This window comes from Aquarana catesbeiana, linkage group LG03 (genome assembly GCF_042186555.1).
Source record: "Aquarana catesbeiana isolate 2022-GZ linkage group LG03, ASM4218655v1, whole genome shotgun sequence".
In the NCBI taxonomy this organism is placed as follows: Eukaryota; Metazoa; Chordata; class Amphibia; order Anura; family Ranidae; genus Aquarana; species Aquarana catesbeiana.
The window spans coordinates 77815700-77841876 of record NC_133326.1 but is presented as its reverse complement, the minus strand read 5'-3'; the positions used below and the strand labels follow the sequence as shown (position 1 = coordinate 77841876).

The window sequence follows — 26177 nt, the reverse complement described above, 5'->3', positions numbered from 1 at the left end:
CTGGGCTGCAGGTTGGGCACCAGGGGTCTACAGGAATGTATGGAGCTTGGGAAGGAGAAGGTAAGATCCAAGACAGCCAGGAAATGTTGGATCTCGGTCTGAATGGAACTGCCTAACATTCAAGGTACTAAAAACTGCTGTAGGTGTACTAACAGCAGCATAGGGTATTTTGTGTTTTTACAAGTAATCCTTATTTTAAAGGGAAATAACAGTGTATTTAAAATTATATCTAAAGCCAAAACTTGTTTCCTTTAGTGTTGATAAAGTAATGAGGTGTTAAAACCTCTGTTTTTTTTTGCCTCCGGTGTCCCATTAGGGGGATTTTCCTATACTTTATGTTCTATAAACATAACAGGAAGCAAATCTCTACAGAGTGGAGAGAAATCCTGATTTAAACCGGCCATACATGGTTTGAAATTTGTGCAGTTCAGCAGGGACCAGCCAAATTTCAATCTATGTATGGGCACTGCAATGCTGATCAGTGTATTCTCTCCGCTATAAGAACACAATAGCTCAGCAGGAGTGATTTTTTTTACCCCATCCACACATTCACGGTTAATTATTTTTTTTGTTCAACCGGCTGTTGGAACGAAAACAAATAAATTATGTATTGCCTGCCTTAGACAGTGGTTGCCATAACACTTGGTTGGAACACTCCCCTTCTATTCCTGTTTTAGTGACAACTCCAAATTTTGGATTTTCCCTCGCCTTCAGTCCTTGACCCCCCCCAGGCCAGTTCTGACCTTTCTGTCATACATGTTCAAATCTGCTTTTTTTCCCTAGAAAATTACTTCGAACCCCCAAACATATATTTTTAAGCAGAGACCCTGGAGAATAAAATGGTGGGTGTTGTAATTTTTTTTTTTTGCCACACAATAATTATGCAGAGGTTTTTCAACTGCTTTGAGAAAAAATACACTTTAATGAATTTTAGTGCACACAAATACAATATAATACCATTTTTTTTGATAAAAGATAATGTTACACTGAGTAAATAGATACCAAACATGTCCTGCTTTAAAATGATGCACGCCCATGAAACAGTGACAAACTACATTAACCACTTCAGCCCTGGAAGGATTTACCCCCTTCCTGACCAGAGCACTTTTTACAATTTGGCACTGCGTCGCTTTAACTGCTAATTGCGCGATCATGCAATGCTGTACCCAAACGAAATTTGCGTCCTTTTCTTCCCACAAATAGAGCTTTCTTTTGATGGTATTTGATCACCTCTGCCGTTTTTATTTTTTGTGCTATACACGGAAAAAGATCGAAAATTTTGAAAAAAAATGATATTTTCTACTTTTTGTTCTAAAAAAAATCCAATAAACTCAATTTTAGTCATACATTTAGGCCAAAATGTATTCGGCCACATGTCTTTGGTAAAAAAAATGTCAATAAGTATATATTTATTGGTTTGAGCAAAAGTTATAGCGCCTACAAACTAGGGTACATTTTCTGGAATTTACACAGCCTTTAATTTATGACTGCCTATGTCGTTTCTTGAGGTGCTAAAATGGCAGGGCAGTACAAAACCCCCACAAATGACCCCATTTTGGAAAGTAGACATCCCAAGGAAATTGCTGAGAGGCATGTTGAGCCCATTGAATATTCATTTTTTTTGTCCCAAGTGATTGAATAATGACAAAAAAAAAAATTACAAAAAGTTGTCACTAAATGATATATTGCTCACACAAGCCATGGGCATATGTGGAATTGCACCCCAAAATACATTTAGCTGCTTCTCCTGAGTATGGGGATACCAGATGTGTGGGACTTTTTGGGAGCCTAACCGCGTACGGGGCCCCGAAAACCAATCACCGCCTACAGGATTTCTAAGGGCGTAAATTTTTTATTTTACTCCTCGCTACCTATCACAGTTTTGAAGGCCATAAAATGCTCAGATGGCATAAACCCCCCCAAATGACCCCATTTTGGAAAGTAGACACCCCAAGCTATTTGCTGAGAGGCATGTTGAGTCCATGGAGTATTTTATATTTTGACACAAGTTGCAGGAAAGTGACAATTTTTTTTTTTTTTTGCACAAAGTTGTCACTAAATGATATATTGCTCACACAGGCCATGAGCCCATTGAATATTCATTTTTTTTGTCCCAAGTGATTGAATAATGACAAAAAAAAAAATTACAAAAAGTTGTCACTAAATGATATATTGCTCACACAGGCCATAGGCATATGTGGAATTGCACCCCAAAATACATTCAGCTGCTTCTCCTGAGTATGGGGATACCACATGTGTGGGACTTTTTAGGAGCCTAGCCGCGTACGGGGCCCCGAACACCAAGCACCGCCTTCAGGATTTCTAAGGGTGTAAATTTTTTATTTCACTCTTCACTGCCTATCACAATTTCGGAGGCCATGGAATGCCCAGGTGGCACAACCCCCCCCCCCCCCAAATGACCCCATTTTGGAAAGTAGACACCCCAAGCTATTTGCTGAGAGGCATGGTGAGTATTTTGCAGCTCTCATTTGTTTTTAAAAATGAAGAAAGTTTTTTTTCAATTTTCAAAACTTTGTGACAAAAAGTGAGGTCTGCAAAATACTCACTATACCTCTCAGCAAATAGCTTGGGGTGTCTACTTTCCAAAATGGGGTCATTTGGGGGGGTTTGTGCCACCTGGGCATTCCATGGCTTCCGAAACTGTGATAGGCAGTGAAAAGTGAAATAAAAAATTTACGCCCTTAGAAAGCCTGAAGGCGGTGCTTGGTTTTCGGGGTCCCGTGTGCGGCTAGGCTCCCAAAAAGTCCCACACATGTGGTATCTCCATACTCAGGAGAAGCAACAAAATGTATTTTGGGGCGTAATTTCACATATTCCCATGGCATGTTTAAGCAATATATCATTTAGTGACAACTTTGTGCAAAAAAAAAAAAAATTTGTCTCTTTCCCGCAACTTGTGTCACAATATAAAATATTCCATGGACTCGACATGCCTCTCTGCAAATAGCTTGGGGTGTCTACTTTCCAAAATGGGGTCATTTGGGGGGGTTTGAACTATCCTGGCATTTTATGCACAACATTTAGAAGCTTATGTCACATGTCACTCACTCTTCTAACCACTTGAAGAGCCCTTTCTGACACTTTTTGATTACATGAAAAAATTATTTTTTTTGCAAGAAAATTACTTTGAACCCCCAAACATTTTATATTTTTTTAAAGCAAATGCCCTAAAGATTAAAATGGTGGGTGTTTTCATTTATTTTTTTTCACACAGTATTTGCGTAGGGATTTTTCAAACGCATTTTTTGGGGAAAAAACACACTTTTTTAAATTTTAATGCACTAAAACACACTATATTGCCCAAATGTTTGATGAAATAAAAAAGATGATCTTAGGCTGAGTACATGGATACCAAACATGACATGCTTTAAAATTGCGCACAAACGCGCAGTGGCAACAAAATAAATTTTTAAAAGCCTTTAAAAATCCAGTGCTAAAAATACCACTTTAGATTTACAGAGGAGGTCTACTGCTAAAATTACTGCCCTCGATCTGACCTTCGCGGTGATACCTCACATGCATGGTGCAATTGCTGTTTACATTTGACGCCAGACCGACGCTTGCGTTTGCCTTAGCGCGAGAGCAGGGGGGGACAGGGGTGCTTTTTTTTTTTTTTTTTTCTTTATTATTTTTTTTTGCTTTTTTATCTTATTTTTAAACTGTTCCTTTCATTTTTTTTTAAATCATTTTTATTGTTATCTTAGGGAATGTAAATATCCCCTATGATAGCAATAGGTAGTGACAGGTACCTTTTTTTGAAAAAATTATTAGACCCTAGATTTCTCCTCTGCCCTCAAAGCATCTGACCACACCAAGATCAGTGTGATAAAATGCTTCCCCAATTTCCCAATGGCGCTATTTACATCCGGCGAAATCTAAGTCATAAAATGCTCGTAGCTTCCGGTTTCTTAGGCCATAGAGATGTTTAGAGCCACTCTGGTCTCTGATCAGCTCTATGGTCAGCTGGCTGAATCACCGGCTGCATTCTCAGGTTCCCTGTTGAGACAGGAGAGCCAGAGAAAAACATGGAAGACGGTGGGGGCATTCCCTCCCACTGCTTGTAAAAGCAGTCTAGAGGCTAATTAGCCGCTAGGATTGCTTTTACATGAAAGCCGACCGCTGGCTGAAAAGAATGATACCAAGATGATACCAAAACCTGCAGGCATCATTCTGGTATAACCACTCAAAGTCGTGAATGGAAATGGTTAACAATAAAGCACAGTAAACGGTAAAGTATAAAAAATTGCATACCTGAAAAGCAAACATGATAAAACATAATAACAATAACAATAAAACATTGCAGAATAGAATACAGTAAAACAGAGCAGAACAATAGAGAGAGAGAGAGAACAATAAAACGACAACTATTTTTTTTTTTATTTTATATTTTTGTTTGTTTTTTTTTTTTTTTACACTTTTTTTTGTAACTGTAACTTTTATAACTGTAACCGGTTCCAGGTTCGGGTCTCTCAAAATGCGATGGCATCTTGGGAGACCCTGTGAAAGTGTGCCTAGTCTGTGCAATGCTGTACCCTACGCTAATACTCAACTAGTGAATGGTAGCGTTCAAAACATTCACCAATGCAAAGACCAGGATTGTCAGGACAGGAGGGACAATAATAGCGGGTGTCACGTCTATATCCGCGCTTGCTGCAGACACAACATCTTTTTGGGGGGGTTAGTTGGGTAGGGGTACTCGGGAGGACATAAAGAAAATGCCTCTCATGCAGCCGACTGATTTGGTTGGGGATGTGAATGGGGGAAGTACGGGCGCTGCAGAAGCGGTGGGTTCCCAATTAGGATTGGCGAATGCAGCAGGAAGGGCATTATGGGCACGACGGCCTGAGTTTGGCTTCTTGGTGGCAACGGGACACTACTTGTGCTTGCCACCTCACCAGCTTGAACTGCACTTATGAGACTCGCCACGTCACCAAGTGTTACTGCAGTGCGGGTTTGACTACGACCGGGGTGTACTATGCCACTGGTGCTTGCCAGTTCAATAAAAAGCTACCAAAAAAACTGTTAGCGATCGCAGGGATCAGGCCTGACTCTTCGAACGCTGCAGTTATGTGTTTAGTGTTTTGTAAGTGACAGTGATCGATCGATACTGCACTTGGGTGGGCTGGGCTGGGCCGGGCGGAGGGGCAAAACGAAGGTGCTAGCAGGTATCTGGGCTGATCCCGCTAACACTGCGTTTTTGGGAACCCTAAACTGCTGGGGACGCTTGTATAGATCTGATCGGATCAGATATTGATCCGTTCAGATACTACACCACTAAGGGAGGCGTATGCTGCGTGCGTGGGTGTTAGCGGTACTGGCGCTAATCTGATACTGCCTGGGGCGACGCATATCACCGCCGGGCGATCAGGGGGCTAAACCTTTATTCGGTAATAAACGGTGGGTGCCCTGTCACTATAAAAAATAAACTAACTAACCAGCGTCACCCGTAACAGTTATACGGTGATCAGTGGTGAAAGGGTTAACTAGGGGGCAATCAAGGGGTTAAAACATTTATTAGATAGTATATGGGGGTCCCTGACGCTATAAAACGCTGACGGCGAACCTAAATATTTACGTCCCTAACTAGCGTCACCAGCGACACTAATACAGCAATCAGAAAAATGATCGCTTAGTGACACTGGCGACAGGGGGTGATCAAGGGGTTAAAACTTTATTAGGGGGGTTAGGGGGGTACCCTAGACCTAAAGGGGGCTAACAGTAACTGTCCTACCACAGTAACTGTCACAAACTGAAACCATGCAGTAATCAGAAAATAACAAAAAATAAAAAAAAAACCTGCTTGGTGTCAGTGTGACAGGGAGGGGGAGGGGTGATTGGGTGGGGATCGGGGGGCGATTGGGTGGGGATCGGGGGTGTAATGTGTGCCTGGCATGTTCTACTGAGTGTGTGTGTGTGTTGGTGCAGTCACATTACAGTCTTCTCTCCTCGGCGCCGGAACGGAAAATGCCGAGCCGAGGAGAGATGACATCATTTCCTCTGCCTCTGTGTACAATACAGAGGCAGGGAAATTATTTGATTGGCCAGGAGCGATCGTGAGGGGGGGCCACGAATGGATGGCCTCCCCCTCACCACTGATCGCCGGGGAGGATTTGCCGACCACCGCAGGCACCGGGGGGGGGGGTCCGATAGTGGTTGTACCGGAGTGATGCCTGCAGCTAGAGGAATCACCCCGGTACCGTTGGTCTAAATATCCAAAGAATTCAAAAATGCAGATTTTGGCATTTTTGAATACTTTTAAGTGCAGAGGAGGGGTTTGCAGTCTTTTAAACCCCAGATCTCTCCATAAAGAGTAGCTGTCACTGCCACAAGGGATGTTTACATTCCCTGTGACAGCAATAAGTGATCAGAAAAAAAATTAAAGGGACAGTGTAAAAAAAAAAAAAAAAGTTCCCCATCACTCTATGCTCACGCGCCAAAGAAAACGCATACATAAGTAAACCGTGTTCAAATCACACATTTGAGGTATCGTCACAAGAGCAATAATTCTAGTACAAGACCTCCTCAGTAACTCTAACCTGGTAACCATTACATTTTTTTAAAGCAATACCTATGGAGATTTTTAAGTACCGTAGTTTGTCGCCATTCCACAAGTGTACACAATTTTAAAGCATGACATGTTAGTTATCTATTTACCTGGCATAACATCATCTTTCACATTATACAAAAAAATTGGGCTAACTTTGCTGTTTATTTATTTATTTTTTTTAATTCATTAAAGTGTATTTTTTCCCAAAAAAAATTGCGTTTGAAAGACAAATACAGTGTGACATAACATATTGCAACGACGGTCATTTTATTCTCCTGAGTAATTTAATTTGATAAAATCGCCCACCTCTAAAATAAGTATGTATGTGTGTGTGTGTGTGTATGTGTGTGTGTAAACTTTTTTGTAAACAACAAATGTCAGAAATAGGCCTGGTCTTGAAGTGGTTTAAGGGACCAGTGCCATGAGCATCAGGAGTATGTGAAGTAACAGCTGTAGGTTCACTGGTGGATAGGAAATCTACGGATTATACAACCGCTTTCTGATGGTTATTGTGTGTATATCATATACGGGAAGGTGAGAGCTTAGTGAGCACAGAAGTGACACATATGGATTCACTTAGGAGCACTGTGATTTGATTTAAAGGAATAGTTCACCTTTACTACAAAACTGTCTAAGCAGATAAGGGGTGTCTGTAAAAAAAAAAAAAAACTGTGCAACTCTGACTAAAGTTGGATAAAGCACTTGCTATAAGTGTAGGCCATTTACGTACCTTATGAAGCCTGACTGGAATACTCCCAGGACATTGCTAAGTGAGGCCTAGTCATCACTGCTCACCTCCACCATCACAGGAGTGCTCAAATGCTGAGCTCAAAGCTTCTGCATCAGAGGAGAGAAAGGACATGTGAGGGGGTTTGAATCAGAGAAAGAGCTCACTCCTGTGATGGTGGAGGTGAGTAGTGATGACTAGGCCTCACTTAGCAACGTCCTGGGAGCATTCCAGTCAGGCTTCATAAGGTATGTAAATGGTCTACACCAGTGCTTCATCACTGACCTTGCATCACTTCTAGTGCTACAACTGTTGACCTAAAAGTTAGAAGTCACACTCTCAGCCTTTTTCCATCACCATGTGGCCAGTACTCCATTCCCTGACACCACCTGATGTGTGATGTATGCAAGGCCCAAGGGACCACCACTTGGACCTCACTTCTGCCACCATCTTCCTGCAGCTCCTGGGGGACACACCATTCCTCATGGCTGACATATGCAGGTATGCTTTAGAGCCCTACCAGCCAGGTGAGTGGTGCCAGTGGAGCAGTCCAGGGAGGGTGGTGGTCTTCTGTGTGGTAGAGCAGAGAAGCAGAGACCTTGTTGTGTGCTGTGTGTTTGACCTGTGTGTTTCTTCCCCACAGACTGAAGCGGAAGCCCTCCTCAGATGAAGACTACTGGGACTGCAGTGTGTGCACCTTCAAGAACAGCACAGAGGTCTTCAAGTACCTGTGCCTGGTGTGTGCAAAGGGACCTCCACTCAGTGTGTCTTCCACTTCTCCTTAGGTAAGGGGTTTAATATTGTACTTATGTAAAGGACTCATGGAGTTCTAAAAGCCCACGGGTTAGGGGGCACAAATTACTTGCCTTGCCCCAGGCATTGACAACCCACACTATGCCACTGCATGCGGGGAGGGAGGTTAAGCAGAATATGTTAGGATAGAAATATGAGAGCCTTCCATCCTGATCTTACTTCAATATCTTTGGAGTCACTGACCTCAAACATGCATATAATACAGAAGTTTAGATTATACTGACTTCACGGTTATTATGGAGGTTAATTAGGCTGGAATAAGGTCCTTTACTAATGTCAGACTACAACCCAACCCCACACCCTGCTATAGCTGGCTACATGCATGTAGATTTCTCTCATTCAGTTTCCTGAACAGGAGAAACTGATTTCTCCATCTCACTAAACGGCATGGATTCCTGGACAGTCCCAGCACCTGACTGGATGCAGGCATCGTTTGGCCAACATTTTTCTCGCTGGCTGCTTTGACAAAAGTCAATCTAAATATCAACTATTGTAATGAGGAGCTCCAGACTTCAGAAAAAATGAAGTCAGCAGCTACTTATACTGTTCCCTACTGCGCAGGCGTGAAACGCGTTGTGCTTTGTGAATGGCCTGGCATCAGGGGAAGGAGGAGGGGGACAAACTTCCGGATGAGTTTTCTGCAGCAAAGTTATCTGGAAGTGGCTGCAGGTACCTGTAAAAAACAAGGGGGGGGGGAACCAATTAAGCAGAGCTTCCCCTTTTGGGTGGAACTCCACTTTAAGCAAAGGGGTACCAACAGATCCTCAGCTCAAATTTGGGCCAATTCAGCAGGAATCGGGTGAAATTCAAAGTGAGTATTTTATGGCTACCTAAATTTTATTTACTATATGAATAGTAGTTAAAGGAAAGGTTCACCCTTTTGGGCAGAATTTCAGTGTTCATAGTAAATAGAAGTGTTTTCTAATGCCATTTCTGGCCCATCCATCTCAATGTGCTTTTTTCTAACCCACTTTGTCCACATCTTGTCAGTTTATTTGTATTTTTGAACAGATTTTCAGATTCCATCACTTCCTGTAGCTTGTATCAGTATTCACTTCCTATAGATCATCTCCCAGAAGCCTTCACTTCTTTGTTGCATCACATGATAGGGTGTGTTCACCACTCTGGACCACACTCCTTCATTACAATACTACCTTCCACCTACTCCCTATACAATCTGATTGTACAATCGCCTTTAGATCTCCCATCAGCTATGTAGTACAAAGGCCTGTCTGATTGGATACAAATTTAATGGATTGTTCAAGTGTGTCCTGTATTCCATCATTTTGGTAAATCTAAAGGAAATTGTACAGAGATTGTACAATCAGGTTGCATGGTGTATGGCCATCTTTATACAAGAACATAAGAGGGAGACAATCAGTTGTCAGGCCCTGTTCACATCTTTGCGTAGTGAAAACTCACATTCCTGCATGTGTTTGTTTTGGGTACTTTGGAGTGTTTTCACTCGTCAAGCATAGGCCAGTTCATTCACTTAAATGGGCTGCCTTAAGCATAACAATCTCCCCAGAGAAGCTCCAGAACTTTTTTGGAGCAGGTTGTGGTGTGTTACTGCAGTTTTTGGTGCATTTGCTGCACTTTGGGAGCCTTTAACATTTAATGATAACACAAGCATGATGCACATTTGCAGCATTTCTGAAACGCATGGTGAAACTTGCATTTTCTGTGCAGTTTGCGATGCATTTGAAAACGCACAGATGTGAATGGAGCCTCATTGCTCTTGTGTAAACGCACCAATTTCACTTTCAGGCCCCATTCACACCTAGAGTAGTGGGAGTGCAAGTTTTTTTAACTTGTTTCTCCAGTGACACACATAGGGCAGCTCGTTGATTTCAATGGGCTGTGCTACACATGACAAAATAGCTCAGGGGACATTTTTGCACTTTTTTTTATTGCATTTGTCACTTGTTTTTTTGTGTGGCAAAATGCGTGTTTGCTTTTGTGTTTGGTGTGGCATTAACAATTAATGACACTAAAAGCGCAATTGGTAATTTTAGGTGTATAAATGTGACCATACACCAGGGGCCTCCAAAGTACGGCCTGTGGGCCACATCCGGCCCACCAGGCCATTTCTTCTGGCCCGCAGCTGGAGTCCTCGGTCCTCCTGTCAGTTCTGGAACTTGCGCTGCATATTCACCCCCAGCAATATTCAGCGCAGGTCCCACAATCCCTCCTGTCATCTCACTATGTTGGCTGCTGGGACCATGGGCAGCCAAAGAAGTGCTTTAGTGTAGACCTGTTGCCACCTTCCTGCTCCCGCCTCCTGCCTCACTGTTAACCAGTAACCAGTGTGTAATACCAGCGGGACGGGAGTTGGGAGGTGCAGCACGTCTGTACAGCCAGTGTAATGTCTGAGAAGTGCTGGTAAAGTACACATGCAGGGGGCGCTGATGTGAGATGGTTTCAAATGTGTGAGGGATGGGTTGAATGGCTCTAATGGGGACACAAACATCTGGGGGGGGGGCTGATGGGGACACAAATGTGGGGGGCTGATGGCTTTGATGGAGACACAATCATATGGGGGGAGGTTATGGCTCTAGTGGGGACACAAACATATGGGGGGTTATAGCTCTGATGGGGACACACACATGGGGGCTGATTGCTCTAATGGGGACACAAATATACGGGGGGGCTGATGGCTCTGATGGGGACATAAACATGGGGGGGCTGATGGCTCTGATGGGGACACAAACATGTGGGGGGCTGATGGGCACACACAAATATGGGGGGGTGATGGGGGCACAAACATATGGGGGGGCTGATGGCTCTGATGGGGGCACAAAAAATGTGTTTGTTGGGGGGTGATGGCTCTGAAGGGGACACAAATTTGTGGGGGGGGGGGGGGGTGATGGCTCTGATGGGGACACAAATATGAAAGCGGGGGTGGCCTGTGATGGGACACAAATGTGCAGAGATACTCTGATGAGTGATTGGGACACAAAAATGTGGGGGGCTCGAACGGGGACACCAATTTGTGGGGATACCCTGATGAGTGATGGGGACACAGATGTATGGGGAGCCTGATGGGGACACAGATGTATGGGGAGCCTGATGGGGACACAGATGTATGGGGAGCCTGATGGGGACACAGATGTATGGGGAGCCTGATGGGGACACAGATATATGGGGAGCCTGATGGGGACACAGATGTATGGGGAGCCTGATGGGGACACAGATGTATGGGGAGCCTGATGGGGACACAGATGTATGGGGAGCCTGATGGGGATACTGATGTATGGGGAGCCTGATGGGGACACAGATGTATGGGGAGCCTGATGGGGACACTGATGTATGGGAAGCCTGATGGGGACACAGATGTGTGGGGAGCCTGATGGGGACACTGATGTATATGGGGAGACTGATGGGGACACTGATGTATATGGGGAGACTGATGGGGACACCGATGTATATGGGGAGACTGATAGGGACACAGGTGTATGGGGAGCCTGATGGGGACACAGATGTATGGGGAGCCTGATGGGGACACAGATATATGGGGAGCCTGATGGGGACACAGATGTATGGGGAGCCTGATGGGGACACAGATGTATGGGGAGCCTGATGGGGACACAGATGTATGGGGAGCCTGATGGGGATACTGATGTATGGGGAGCCTGATGGGGACACAGATGTGTGGGGAGCCTGATGGGGACACTGATGTATATGGGGAGACTGATGGGGACACTGATGTATGTTGAGACTGATGTATTGGTAAAATGCCGCTATTCTTAACAGCGCTTTTAACCCCCGCTAGTGGCCGAAAAAGGGTTAAAAGCGCCTGAGGTTGTTAAAACGTCCTGTGTACATTAAGCCTAATACTTTAGAACCACTTTAAGGAAAAGCTTAATTCAGAACCCCATTTAGTCACACCATATATGCTAGCCAGGATGGAGAAGTCCCTTCTAATAAAGAAAGGTGATCTGGGAAATAAGTCAAGCCCAACAGAAATATTTCTGATGCTTCCGTATGAAAGGAGTAAAAGCTCAGCCCTGGCTATTTTTTTACTTTTATTCCTACAGAACTATTGAAAATGGAAACAATGTTTCTGGCTGTAATGCTCGACTCCTCTCTGGTAAAAGTCGAATGACAAAGAGACCGAGGACATACTGTACAGGATATAGACAAAAGTAGATAACCTGAGTTGTTAACCTGAGAAGCAAAATGTTATTGGTTACCATTGTACTATTGGAGTTTTTTTTAAATGAAAGTGCATTAAGGTAAAAACCTTTTAATAGTACCCACCCTCTCCCCCTTAATACTCAACTGAGTCCGATTTCGATCCAGTGCTATGAATGTCTGCAGCAGCTCTTCTCCCCTCTCCCCGCTCTCGCAGGCTTGGCTTAGAGCATCGGGAGCCATTGGCTCCAGCTGCTGTCAGTCAAAAGCTGTGAGCGTAGCCCAGGGGCAGGGCCTAGTCCCACTGTCATTGTGTCATTATCAATTAAGCTTTTCATATCAATGTAACAATTTAAGAGACAGTGCACCAAACCAGCTATAGTGACATTTCTTTGGGTGTTGACACATTTTAGAGTGTTGCTTTCTCTGAGAGTCACAATTCTTTTCACTGTGTCATTTAATAGTCACCAAGTGCAGTTTTTCACACAATAGACAAAGGCAGTGAGGCTCCAGATCGAGCACACACAAGTGCCCCATAGCAGGCAAAGGGAGGAGCCAGGAGCACCGACGGGGGACCCGAGAAGAGGAGGATCAGGGCTGCCCTGTGCAAAACCATTACACAGAGCAGATCAGTATAAGGCCCCTTTCACACGATCGGACCGCTCAGGTCCGCCTGTCAGTTTTGATGGCGGACCTGAACGGGCGCTCCATGTTAGTCTATGGAGCGTCGGATGTCAGCGGAGACATGTCCGCTGACATCCGACCCGGTCCGATCCGCTGAAGAGCAGACGGATGGCCCTACGTCCAAGTCCATCGCTGGTGGATCGGATCGGGGGAGATCTGACGAAAACGGACATGCTGTCCGTTTTCGTCCTATCCCTCCATAGGCGGCAGCGGCACCTGACAAGCCCCTCCCCGCTCAGTGAGCGGAGAGGGACCTGTCATCCGCCGGCTCAGCGGAGATCAACGGACAGATCTCCCGCTGAGCCGGCGGACCGAGGCGGGCTCTGTAGAAACGGAGCCCGCCTCGTGTGAAAGGGGCCTTACATGTTTAATATTTTAATGAAAAAAATGTAAAACATTTACAGTCACTTTAAGAAGCAAGAGATTTTAAAATTCACTTTAAGAAGCAAGAGATTTTAAAATTGAGAATTTTACAATTATATTGGAGACTAGAGAAAGGCCCCTTTCACATGGACGGTTCGCCTCAGTTTTTTAGGCGGACCTGAACGGACACTCCATAGAGGTCTATGGGGGGATGGATGTCAGCGGTGACATGTCCGCTGACATCCAACCCACTCCGATCTGAAAAAGTGTGACAGAGGAAAACCCTATTTTTCCATCTGTCATCGGATCGGGTGACGACGGACTCTACGGTCCATCTTTATCCGATTCCCCCATAGGGGAGAGCGGCGCTCTGACAGGTCCGTCCTTGCACAGTGTGCAGAGACAGACCTATCAACTGCCTGCTCAGCGGGGATCGACGGAGCGATCCCCCACTTAACAGAGCGGGCTCCGTACACAGACACGTCCATGTGAAAGAGCCCAAAGGCTTAATACTAAAGTATAGATTGTGAGGGCAGAAAAACACTTCTGAATAGAGCAGATCCTCTAGCCCTGGATAAAAGGAACAAATTTCCTATATATTTTGTGAGGGGAATGTGTAGGAATATAAAATTTAAAAATGAATATAAAATTCCCTGAGAACTTGATATCTTTTCCTAGTTAAGGGGAATATTTCATTACCGTATTTAATCATATATCCTGTTCTTGGGATGAAGCTAGAAGACCCCTGATGTCTCCATTGAGAGGATCTTGTCACTACTGTCACATAAGGGGCTTGTCAATACATACCTATATACATGGTTAGGACACATGTTTATAGATAAACACCTATTACACATCCCTACACACACACCAGAAGTGGAAGAAGTAGTCATAGAGCCCCTTCCGGCCTTGCAAATGTGGCCTGTGCATCCAAGTGGTAATGACCCCCAGTCATGAACGGATTAAATAAAAGAGGAAGCAATTCAAATGTAAATATACCAAATTTTTATTGTGTGTTTATGAAAGTATAATTCTTGACCTATACACATTTTTTCCTTTTCCAACTAAATATACTCTGATTAAACCAAGAGTCCTTTGGTAAAATCAATTGGCCAGAAGTGAAGATCTAGTGATCCTCTCTCCCATTCACTGACACACTTTTGACCAAGAGATTCCAAGCCTGCCCACCACGGCAAGGTAGACTCTTCTAGGGCAGGACCTACACTTACTACACTAAGCTACCCTACTGGATGCTAGTCATCATTTTTCTAATGTTGGATGTATGTTTGTAGTAGGCCTCATCCTATAATCTGTGTGTGCGATCTACTCTCTCCTAATTTGGTTGTCTGTCTGTGTACATCTCTCTAAAGCATGGACCAGTCAGTTTATGTACATCTGGACGTCCTCTGTTAGTGTAGGTCAGTGCATGCCAGTCATTGTATGTTGTCCAGTGTGTGTCAGTAAATAAATGTTAGTCCTGTTTTTACCTGGGTACTTAGCAGAACTTCTCTGCAATTCGGAGTTCATCTTGCTTTTGGTCAAAAAATCCCGGTCCTCCCAATTTGAGGATGAAGGAATCGCATGCTCTGTTCATCTGTGCATATATCTTCAGCCTAAAGATCTCCTCCTTCCTTTCAGGTGGAAATGGTTTTGAAATCTCCGGGTTCGTTTCTATTGACTTCTATGGGGAAACTCGCTTTTGATATGCGAGTACTTTGGATTACGAGCATTCTCCTGGAACGGATTATGCTTGTAATCTGAGGTTCCACTGTACCTGATTTGAGATTATATTCTCATCTCCTCCTCCTCCTTCTCCTCATCATTCTTCTTCTTCCTCTTCCTCCTCCTCTTTTTCTTTTCCTCCTCCTCTTCTTTCTTCTTGCAGCTTCACTTCCTGCTTCCCTACTGCGCATGCGTGACTCGCGCTGCACTATCCCACTGGTCCCTGCTGTCTTCTGGGACCTGTGTGTTTCCCAGAGGACAGCGGGGGGACAAAGGAAGTGGCATAGATACCAGTGGGTGGCTCTGGTATCTATGCCCAGAAGTGGGAGCAAATGCCTGTATTACACAGGTATCTGCTCCCCCTCCTCTCTCTCTCTCTCTCTCTCCCCATTCTCCCTTTCTTTCTTCTCTTTTCCCGTTCTCCCTCCTCCCTACCTCATTCACCCCCTTCCCTGTCCTCCTTGGTTCTCTTTTTTTCTTCCCTCTTTCTATCCAGCAGCTTTGGTCCTTGTCTCCAGCAGCTTTTTCCTCCCCCACTTTCTTCTTTCCTTCTCTTTCCCTTCCCTCTCCCCTTTTCCCTATCCTGTTTCCATTTTTGTTTTTCTGGCTTTATTTCACTCAGTTTCAAGGGCAGTGTGCTTAGCTGTGTCTTTCTTTTTGGGGTCATCTCCCCTTATTCTTCCAGCTAGTTAACACTGGATGATTGTATCCTCCCTTTTTTTTCTTGAGTGAATTGATTTATTTTGAGGCATTTATGTCATTTTCTGCTTAAGATGCCTCTTCTTGGTTTATGAGGGCTTTCCATTTGTCGCTGATAAAAGGAAAGTCTGTGAACAATTTCTGTTCGTCATCTGTAACGGCCTTTTCTTTGTCTGTTATTTCTTCCAGCTCCATTCGCTTTATTTGTATGGTTCTGGGGTTCTAAAAAAGAGAGATCAGTTAGATTTACTAATAATTAGAAGAAATACCTCTTGGGGGCATTTCCCCCTGTATGGGCCATCCAAGTCCATATGATTGTGAGATGTCCGATACCAAGGATATGTATCTTCACTATTAGAATTGTGCAAACTCACTTCTGAAAGGTTTATATCTGTCCCCTTATTTCACTTTACTCACTCCCCCTGAGTCTTCAGATTGAGAGTTGGGCTGAGAGCTCATATGAGGTCTGCCTGTTGCTGTCCTCTCAGAGCCCTATAGCTAAGTGATATGTAACTCTTTCCCCCCAGACTCTAAATCTGATAAGTCAGAAAAGCTAAGATGGGAATAAAAAAGCTGCACAATTATAATAATTGAAGACAGAATGTTCATATCCTTTCATAAATCTGGTCTTGATGGTTTCTTGTTAAGCACAATGATACTGTCTTCCAAACATCATTTATTTTGTGTACAGTGCCAGGCTGGGTGGACCGCACACAAAGCACTCAAATTTCTACTTACCTTCCTATCTTTAGGAAATGGGGGGGTAGGCTCTTCCACATCCAGCTCTTCCCAATTTATTTCATTGAAGAACGGGTGGTCCTTTATGTTGGCAACATCCTTTTTGCGGGTCTTCGGGTCTTTGCACAGGAGCTGTGAGGGAAAAGAAAATGGAGAAACATTAGATGACCGTAATGGCATAAAACTGCTAAGAGGTCTATTTATAAAGATCTGCGGTGTTCACTCTCCGCACATCACAGGAAATACTCCACACAGCGCTGGCAATTTACATCCTATTAATAAAATGCTGAGCACAATGTGGACTCTGCGGTGTGTTCTTTGTATAAAACTTGCGAAGAATGCTTGTTCGTAGGAGGAGAGTATTGTCACATGACATTTCAAGGTCATGTGACAGGTTTCCTCCACCTCCTAGCTCATTTTATTTACAATCATTGGGATAAATGAGGCTCCACTTTACTCAGAGCATTGCTTTTGCAAAGAACAATGACTTATTGGCTGAGCTTAAATATCTACTTTTCTTGTCCCACTGGGACTGTGTCACTACTTACCTTTGCCAGTAAGTCCAGAAGATCAGGGTCAGCCTCTTCTGGGTAACGTGGCTCATCCTGGAGTATACATTTCTTCATCTTCTTATCGTCCTCGCCATCATAGAATGGGTGATATTTGAAAGCCACTTCAAACAGAATTATTCCCAAAGAGAAATAATCTGCCATTGCGTTGTATGGTTTAGATTCATAGACCTGCAAGAAAATTAGAGAGATTAGGATCAGAGCGACAAATCACACTCAGCTGAGACTGGAAAAGGCCATACTGAAAGTTTCCCTTGGCTTTTTTTTTTTTACTTACCTCTGGTGCCATATATCCGGATGTTCCGCAATATTCAGTTACTTTCTTATTTCCGATCATGTTGGTCGCAGCTAGACCAAAGTCTGCTATTTTCACATTACCTTTCCCATCTAGAAGGATGTTTTCAGGTTTTAGATCCCTACGAAGAAAAAGAGCATCAGATCTGCAGTTCATTCAATTTTCCTCCCTATATCCCAATGTTACTGATCCATAGAGGGATTAACATTCACAAATCTGCCTTTCCTAGCGCTGTCCATACACAGAATGATAGGATCCAGGAAACAATGATGTCTTTCCTGAACTGATGGCACTACTACTATATGATCATTAAACAATTGTTTTCATCAGCACTAATCAATCAGTCCTGGTGGAAAATCAAAAAAAAATTCTCCAAATTCCCTCCTTTTTTTTACTGGGTAAGTGAAACATTAAAAAGTGATACAATCTGCGCTCAACCATTCTCTTATGAGAACGGCCAGCAGAAGGGCAGCCACAATCATTGGATGGAGAAGGGGGAAACAGGAAAGCACCACTAAGTGTAAAATGTATTGCCTCTGCGCCCTTCCACCTTTTGCAGAAGGGTGAATAGTTCTTTTCACAAATGGGATTTAGTTACAGTTTCAGTGATTGGGCAGATTGTAAAAATAATTGCAGTCTCTTAAAGATACTTACCTGTGCACGACACCTTTTGAATGTAGGAACTGCAAACCGCAAAGCAGCTCCACTGCCATGTGTCTGATGGCGGCGATCGTCAATTTTGCTTTGCCGGTTATCTTCTTCCGCAGCTCTCCTCCACTCAGGTATTCCATTACAAAGAATAAGTAGTTCTGGGGAAGGAAATACAGACAGGTCAGTGAATGAATTCAGTTAGAAGGTCAAAATAAAAGAATCAGATTATAATTCTCTACCAAAAAACACTGCATAATATCTATGTCCATCTATTACTATACATCCTTTGGTAACATGTTTCTGGTGTATTCCGCTACATCTGACTTCTCCAATTCTATGTGAACTCCAGTCTTATATAAATCACCACTTGGTTCCAGAGATAGATTCAGTAAATCTATTTCTTAAATACAGCTGGTAAAAATACCAAAAGTCATTTTTATATTGACTTCCTCTTCCTTGCGCTGGTGCCGCCACTAACTGCATGATCGCCGTTAGAGACGGCACGCTCAGTGCGCCTGCGGGCCATTGTCTACGGGGCATGCGCCGTAGACATCGGTACCTGTCTTTCGGAAATATCTCCTAAACCATGTTTGCACCTACAGGTAAGCCTTAATCTAGGTAATCTAGGCTTACCTGTAGGTAAAAGTGGTCTGCAAGGGTTTACAACCACTTAAAGGGGCATAAAACACCAGGAGTACATTACATACAGAGTGCAGAGTTCAGGGGTCACTACAAAGTGAGTGCAGAGTTCAGCCTACTTCCACAGCTACTTTACCTCTGCATCCCCCATCCACATCCCACTTTCACCCATCTTTAGCTCTGATCTCTCCATGCAACCCCCCTTCCTTAAAAGCTCCACCATTGTCCACATATCTTACTTTTGTTGCTGTATTAAGCTGAAGCACCCAGCTGGCTCTAGTACCTCCACTATAGGTGACTTCTGTGTTTACAGGTGATAGTGGTAGGCAGAGAACCTGAGCCAGAGGTGGTGGAACACTGTTATCGGTGAGAGCCAGTCAGGCCAGTTTGCATTATATAGCATTGCCTAATGCAGTGTGACAGTTATCAGTGTAGGCTGCAAGGCAGGTGATCAGCCACTATTGTGTGACTACAGCAGAGAAAAGTGAGGTCCCTGACCTGGCAATGTTGTCTGGCAGGGTTACCTTGATCACAACACAATCCTTTGACAGGTGAGATGTACTATACATGTGTCACATCTGCATCTTCCCTGCCTGTCTGGAGTTCAGCTTCCAAAGCCGGCATGCAGATGTCATGAAACAATATTTTTGCTACTATATATTATATTTTATAGAAAATACACTTACGTCTGTCTGAAAGGCGCCATAGAGGTGAGTACAGTAGGGGCTGCACTCAACCATCTCCAGGACCTTCCTCTCGATCAGGACGGAAGCCGGGTCGTCCTTAATTAGATCCTTTTTGCTGACCATCTTCACGGCCACCAGTTTGTTAATGGCGTGGGGGGTGGCAGCCACAACCTGTAAGAGAGAGAGAGAGGGAGGTTAGTACATCTTCTTTTCCATGTGCTCTAGCTGTAAAATCATTCCTAGACATTCCTCCTGTTCTCTCTGTAATTACATTTCTTTTCCCCCTTTCTGTCATTTGTCAGAATATTATCAACCTCCATAAATGTCCTATAGACATAAAAATGAGCTTCCATCAGCCCTATTCATTACAGCAGGCTGAATGTTGTATATACTTACCTATTTTCAGCCCACCCCGGTTCGGTCATGTGATCTGACTCCGTGTCAGCCAGCGATGGCTGCAGGAGAGAGGAGGGAGCAATGACAATGGATGGGCCATAGGAAGCCTATGGGTGTTGTCACCCCTCCAGGCTTTACCAGCCATTGTTAAAGGGGCACTAAAGCTTTGCATTTTTTTTTCTTTTAAAAAAACAAACATGTTATGCTTGCCTCCTCTGTGCAGATGGTTTTGCACAGAGTGGCTCCGATCCTCCTCTTCTGGGGTCCCTCAGTGGCGCTCCTGGCTCCTCCTCTTCTCGAGTGTCCCGTCGGAGAAGCGCTCTCCCTCGGGGCACTCGTGCAGGCATGCTGCCGTGTCCTGCTGCTGCGTCCATTGACACAGACAGCAGGACTTAGCTCCGCCCCCTGGCTCCCGCATCATTGGATTTGAGTGAGAGCAGCGGGAGACAATGGCTGTGCTGCTATCAATCAATTAATCGGCACCTGAGACACCGGCTTGAGTGGGGTTGCTCGTCTCCGGCGCAGGAACGATCGGGCCCAGGTAAGTTAAACGGGGGCTTTGGGGCGCAGATGCACTGCAAGAGGTTTTTCACCTCAATGCATAGAATGTATTGAGGTGAAAAACCAAATGGGTTTACAACCCCTTTAAGCACTCTCTCCTCTCCCCTGCAGCTGGCACTGGATGACATAGGAGATCACATGACTGGATGGAGAGGGTTGTACATAGGTAAGTATATAAATCTTTCTTACAGAGATTAGTCAGCTTAGGCTTTAGGGGAGGGGACAATTGTAAGACTAGTCTGGGGGTAGCTTGTAATGCTACTTTAGGATTTGGTAGAAAAAGGGTTAAGGCTGAAATCCAAGGGAAAAACATTCCCCATGTAGTGGGGTCCCCTCTGCACTGCGAGGGTTAAAGTAAAGTAACTGAACCCAAAAAACATCATTTATTATATTGTAGATTACCAAGGAGAAACCATCACCCTTGGACTGCACCATTCCCAATCAGTGGAGGGGGGGTGTTAAATGTGCCAAATGTGACACCGGAGGGGGGGAGGGTTCCGAAAAGCGGAAGTTCCATTTTTGTGTGGAACTCAGCTTTAAGGAGGTCAGGATTAAAATTACATATATAAAATGTACATACATACATGTAAACACACATGTACACACATGCACACACATGCAGAGACATACATACATAATACATACTTATAAAACATGCGCACACACATACATACACATACATAATACATACATGTGCACACACATACATACGCACATACGCACACACGCACACACGCACACACACACACACACACACACACACACACATAAATAATACATACATGTGCACACACACATATACATACATACATACACACACATACATAATACATACATATGCACACACACATATACATACATGATACATACATACACATACATGCGCGCACACACATACATAATACATACATACATACATACATACAGATAGCATTTTAACCACTTCTGCCCCGGAAGGATTTACCCGCTTCCTGACCAGGCCATTTTTAACTGACAATTGCGTGGTCGTGCAATGTTGTATATTTGTATAATTAGTGTATTTTGATTGGTTTGCGCAAAAGTTGTAGCATCTACAAAATTGGGAATAGATTTATGGCATTTTTGTTATTTACGGACAGATCGAACACTTTTGACACATTTTTGGGACCAGTGACATTTATACAGCGATCAGAGCTAAAAAATAGCCACTGATTACTGTATAAATGACACTGGCAGGGAAGGGGTTAACACTAGGGGGAGATCAAGGGGTTAAATGTGTTCCCTCTGTGTGTTCTAACTGTGTGTGGGGGGGGGACTGACATGGGGAGGAGACCGATCGTTATTCCTATATACTAGGAACACACGGTCTGTCTCTCCTCTCCCCTGACAGAACGTAGATTTGTATGTTTACATTCACACATCCCCGTCCTCGCTTTGTCCGGTGTCTTATCGAATTCAGTCCCCTATCATATAGTGTCCTCCCTGTACTGCGCAGGCGCAGTACGGAGGACAAAAGAGACGCCGAAAGTCTCCGAAGTTCAACAGCTGATCGTCAGCTGTACACGGCGCCTGCGCATTTATTCTTACCCTATGTCCAGGATCATTCCCTACTATCCAAGTGGACATAGAGTTAGAATAAATATTTGCCGAGCGCAGCGAGGCCGTGCCCGAAGCGTGGCGAGCGAAGCGAGCCCGCGAGGGGCCCTCTTACACTGCCATCGCTAACAGGTGCCCGAGCGCTGTGTACAGCTGATGGTCAGCTGATCAACTTCGGGCATTTTCGGCATCTCCTGCTCCTCCGTACTGCGCAGGCGCTGCGCCTGCGCAGTACGAGGCGGACACTATCTGATACGAGGACAGTATATGGCAGAACACCGGCACTATTGTGGGCATTCCGCAAGTGGTTAAAAAAGGCAGAGCTTCCCCTTATCTCTTCTTGTCGGGTACTGCACTGTAGGGGGAGATAAAGAGCACAGCACACATTGTGCTTTCATTTAGGTCTAATCAGCCGCTCCTCCTATCCAGATAGACTGGGGGCCGGTCACCATGGCGACCTCAGCAACAGCTATACGAACACCACTGCTGTGTGCCCCGTGTGTGATGTATAAATAATCCTGCTATGCCTCGCTTCTCAGCGATCACATGATCAGCTCTGTCTCCTCCCCCGAGTGAGTCAGGGACGAATCTCAGCCTCCTCCTGCCTCTGTCAGACGATGAGAGAGGAAACCAGCCGATCATGTGATCTCTGATCAGAGCTGTGAATTGAGGGGAGACTCAGGATCAGAACTCTGAGGGGTGATATGAAGATGGGGAACCACTTTATTGGTTTATTCCAACCTCCAAATGTCATGTTTGTTGGGCAGCTTCATTAGTGAGATGAAGGTGAAAAACTACAGATCAGATCAGAGAGTTCTAGAGATACCCAGCTGTGTCCTCACTACTAATCTAATATGATCACTTACCTGTCCGTAGGATCCTCTCCCTAATTCTGTATGGAATGTGAAGTCCTCAGCACTTAGACAAGTCCTGACCTGTCTATTTCTACAAGACATATTTCTGCTTTTTTTTTTTTTTTTTAAAGAAAAAAAATTTAAATTCAAAGCAATAAATCTCTTCCTACGCTGTCTCCTTTTTTTATCTAATATATGATATAATATCTCTACAATATATTGGGGTCACAGCAACAATACAGTGGGACACTGAAAATCACTGTGTACTCTTCAACTGCTCCTTTATATCTGTCTGCCTGCCACTGCAGTGCTGCTTTTTATAGCCCAGCTGCTCACTGTGACATCATCAGTCACCTGTTACCTGGCAACAAAGGGCTGTTTTTTAGCCCAGCTGCTCACTGTGACATCATCAGTCACCTGTTACCTGGCAAAAAAGGGCAGTTTTTTTTTTCCAACTTTTGAAAAAAATAAACTTTATAAATCGCAATCACATATTGCTACTATACATGTATATATCACTCACATATTCTAGTATTGTACAATCGCACATTATTTATATACATGTATATGAATTGTATAAAATAAATTGCAATAAATATTAAAAAATGTAATTCTCAATAAAATAATAAAAAAAAAAAAAAACACTAAAAAGTAAAATAAAAAACACTCCCTAAAAGCATTTTGAAAAAATAATAAAAAAAATAGAAAGAAATAATAAAAAAATAAAATTGTAAAAATAAAACAATAACAATTAAAACAATTCTGACACTGTCCATTGCTCTACTAACACCATCTACTCCCCTACCAGCATAATCCGCTGCCCCAATCCCCTACCCCTCAAAGGCATTGTGAAAAAAAAGGAAGAAAAATTATTAAATTTTAAAAATTAAAATAAATAAAATGTATTTGTGAAAAAATAAATAAACCATAACTAAAAATAGAAAAAAATTACTGACACCATCCACTGCTCTACTGACACTGCCCAACTGACACCATCCACTGCTCCCCTCCCCCAGAAACACTGTGAAAAAACAATGAAATAAAAATTAAAATAAAAATAATAAAAAATTAAATTGTAAAAAATAACAGAAAATAAAATATTAAAAACAATCTACTGACATCACCCACTGCCCTACAGACACCATACACTGCCCCCCAAAGGATTTTGAGAAAAAAATAAAAATAAATTGTAAAATAATTAGAAAAAATAAATTGCACACAATAATAAAAATAGTAAAAATAAAAAACTACTGACACCATCCACCACTCTACTGACACTGCCCATTGCCCCCAAATCAAAAAATCGAAATAATACAAAAATAAATAGGTAATAATAAATAGTAAAAAATAAAAATCTTACACTGACCATTGCTCTACTGACACTGCTCCCCCCCCCATTTTTTATTTTTTTATTTTGAAAAAATAAAATTGTAAAAAAATACGATAAAAATAATGAACTACTGCCACTGCCCTACTAACACCATCCTGCTCTCTTCTCCTGCACACACTACTCACCGCCATACACTCCACACTTTTTTTTTTTTTTTAATTTTGGTCTATTACCGTCATTCTTGGTTTAGCCAAATGGCTTCTTTCAAGATGTCCATCATGCCTCCTTTTTTGTATTTGTTTCAAACGGCTCCTGTTTTCATACCTTGGGCTTTCTTCATGCATCTATTATGGTTTGACACAAAGCATCTGGAGGGGTTGGGCTCCCACAGTTGGAATTCTACTAAGGGTGAACTTCTGGTTCAACTAAGACAAGGCTGGAATCGTAGTGTAGGATCTTTATACTGAGACAGATTTTTAGGGATCTTGTTTTTTTGGGGGGGGAGGGGGTTAGGCAGAAAATCTTCACTCTACCTACCCCCAAAAATCAAATACTTGTCTCTGTCTAAGAAAAAAAACAATGGAGTCTGGTGTTGTCTTGAAGCAGTTCTCCCTTACCTGCTCTTCTCCAGTATTATATTCGGACAGTGGGGCTCCTTCCCTGTCAGAATACACTGATCAAAAGGACGTTTTCCCACAAGCCAGTTTGAAAGAAGTCAATCATTAAATCAACTTTACTGGAATGTGAATGGCCTCATCCAGTCCTTGCTGATCCGGCCAAATTTCGATCCATCTATGACCAGCTTAAAGCGTTGCTCCACTTTTGTTGAGAACAAAACATTTCCCTCTAGGTGATCTATGTATATTGCAAGGGTTATAAAAACCTTTGTTGCAGATTCCTACCTTGTGTTACTCTGAAGAAATCACTGTTTGTTCCACTCTGCCTCTGTGCTAAGTGGGTCTAATGGTTTCATAATTATCAGTCAGCTGTGGCAGCTGCAGAGCACTAATGAGGAAATCTGCTGGGCCTGCATCCCTTTAGACGTGTTCCTATTGGAAGTATCTCACCAAAAATGACATTTCTGTTACAGGGGATGCCTGAAATCTGACTTGAATCTAAGGCAGACTTCTGGGAAAATTAGTGAGCCAATCACACAAGCAGGAAATGATGTTTCTGGGGAGTGATCAGTTCACACTCTGTGTACAGAACACCTCCAGGTTGCCATATTGCATTGCATTTTCAGAAAACAACAGAGCTGCAGACTGAAAAGGAAAGGTCATTTTTAAAAAAAAATCAATTACAGTATGACTTGTGTCACAATTGTATACACTATAGTATGTTTTCTTTTTTTGCTATTTTTTTCCCCAACGAAAGTGGAGTTAACCTTTAAGTCTTCTGACTCATTTTCTTGCTTGTAATTTTCATGTAGAGACACAAAGATGGCCACAACACAGGTATCAGTAAGAACATAGTATCTATTTATTAACAACACAAATCCAGACTTACATTATGGTAAACAAAATGCTGCTTCTATGTGGAGGGAACAATCTGTATGGAGAGGAGGAAAGCAGCACAGCCATCCAACTGGCAAACAACTGTCATGCACAGAGATCAACATTTTATTTATAAAGGAGGCGGCCTCAGAAACGCATTGTACACGCCCCTTCACTCCCTTGATGCTTGCCCTGTTGGTTGAGGTAGTCCGCAGACGCCGCTGTTTCATCTACACAAGGCGGGAACAGAACTAATAAACATACTCACATGTGGAACCGATCACTTACCAGTTCTGATGGGACATTTACATTATTTGAAGGTTGTACATGGTAAAGATTTGATTACCTGACAGTTTTATTCACAGATGTGCTCGTATAATCAAGGTGTTCATGTTTATGAGGGGTGCACAACTCAGCACAGCCAAGCGAGTTTGGAGAACAGATTATCAATCCAACTAAAGGTGATGCTCCAAAAGTGTTAGCTGTGCACCATAGACAATAAGATTGCTATGTAGGTCTGTAAGATATGTGAGTATCAGGCAATAGTCATCTAATATCTCTGGGTAACTAGACCTGGTGGCAAGAGAATCAACAAAGACTGAAAAGGCCGGAGTCTTTTGTAGAGCCCCTCTGACCTCCAAAAGTCAGCAGCTACAGTATTTGTAGCTGCTGATTTTTAT

General features: G+C 43.4%; 2 protein-coding genes across 3 annotated transcripts in view; one reads left to right on the top strand and one right to left on the bottom strand.

The window, feature by feature from the left end:
- LOC141131448 (unconventional myosin-Vc-like) overlaps positions 1–26177 on the top strand; it is a 164761-nt gene that overhangs the window by 125809 nt on the left and 12775 nt on the right. For both annotated transcript variants that reach the window (XM_073618737.1, XM_073618736.1), the window contains exon 16: positions 7939–8080. In XM_073618737.1, the coding sequence (XP_073474838.1) occupies positions 7939–7965 (27 nt within the window). In that variant the 3' untranslated portion in view covers positions 7966–8080. The remainder of the gene's footprint in view (positions 1–7938; positions 8081–26177) is intronic.
- On the bottom strand, positions 14503–24655 carry LOC141131449 (protein kinase C theta type-like). The gene is made up of 7 exons (XM_073618739.1): positions 24238–24655; positions 19289–19459; positions 17967–18121; positions 17295–17433; positions 16997–17188; positions 16449–16580; positions 14503–15932 (listed from the first exon to the last, which is right to left on the bottom strand). Exons 1-7 carry the CDS (start codon positions 24346–24348, stop codon positions 15780–15782), a joined length of 1053 nt encoding a protein of 350 aa, XP_073474840.1. The 5' UTR covers positions 24349–24655; the 3' UTR covers positions 14503–15779.

Coding starts and splice junctions, on each gene's coding strand:
- LOC141131449 (XM_073618739.1), bottom strand. CDS start 24,348: ATGCATGAAGAAAGCCCAAGGTATGAAAACAGGAGCCGTTTGAAACAA. Junction 19,460..24,237: donor TGGCTAAACCAAGAATGACG/GTAATAGACCAA, acceptor TCTCTCTTACAG/GTTGTGGCTGCCACCCCCCA. Junction 17,189..17,294: donor CCGGATATATGGCACCAGAG/GTAAGTAAAAAA, acceptor ATTTTCTTGCAG/GTCTATGAATCTAAACCATA.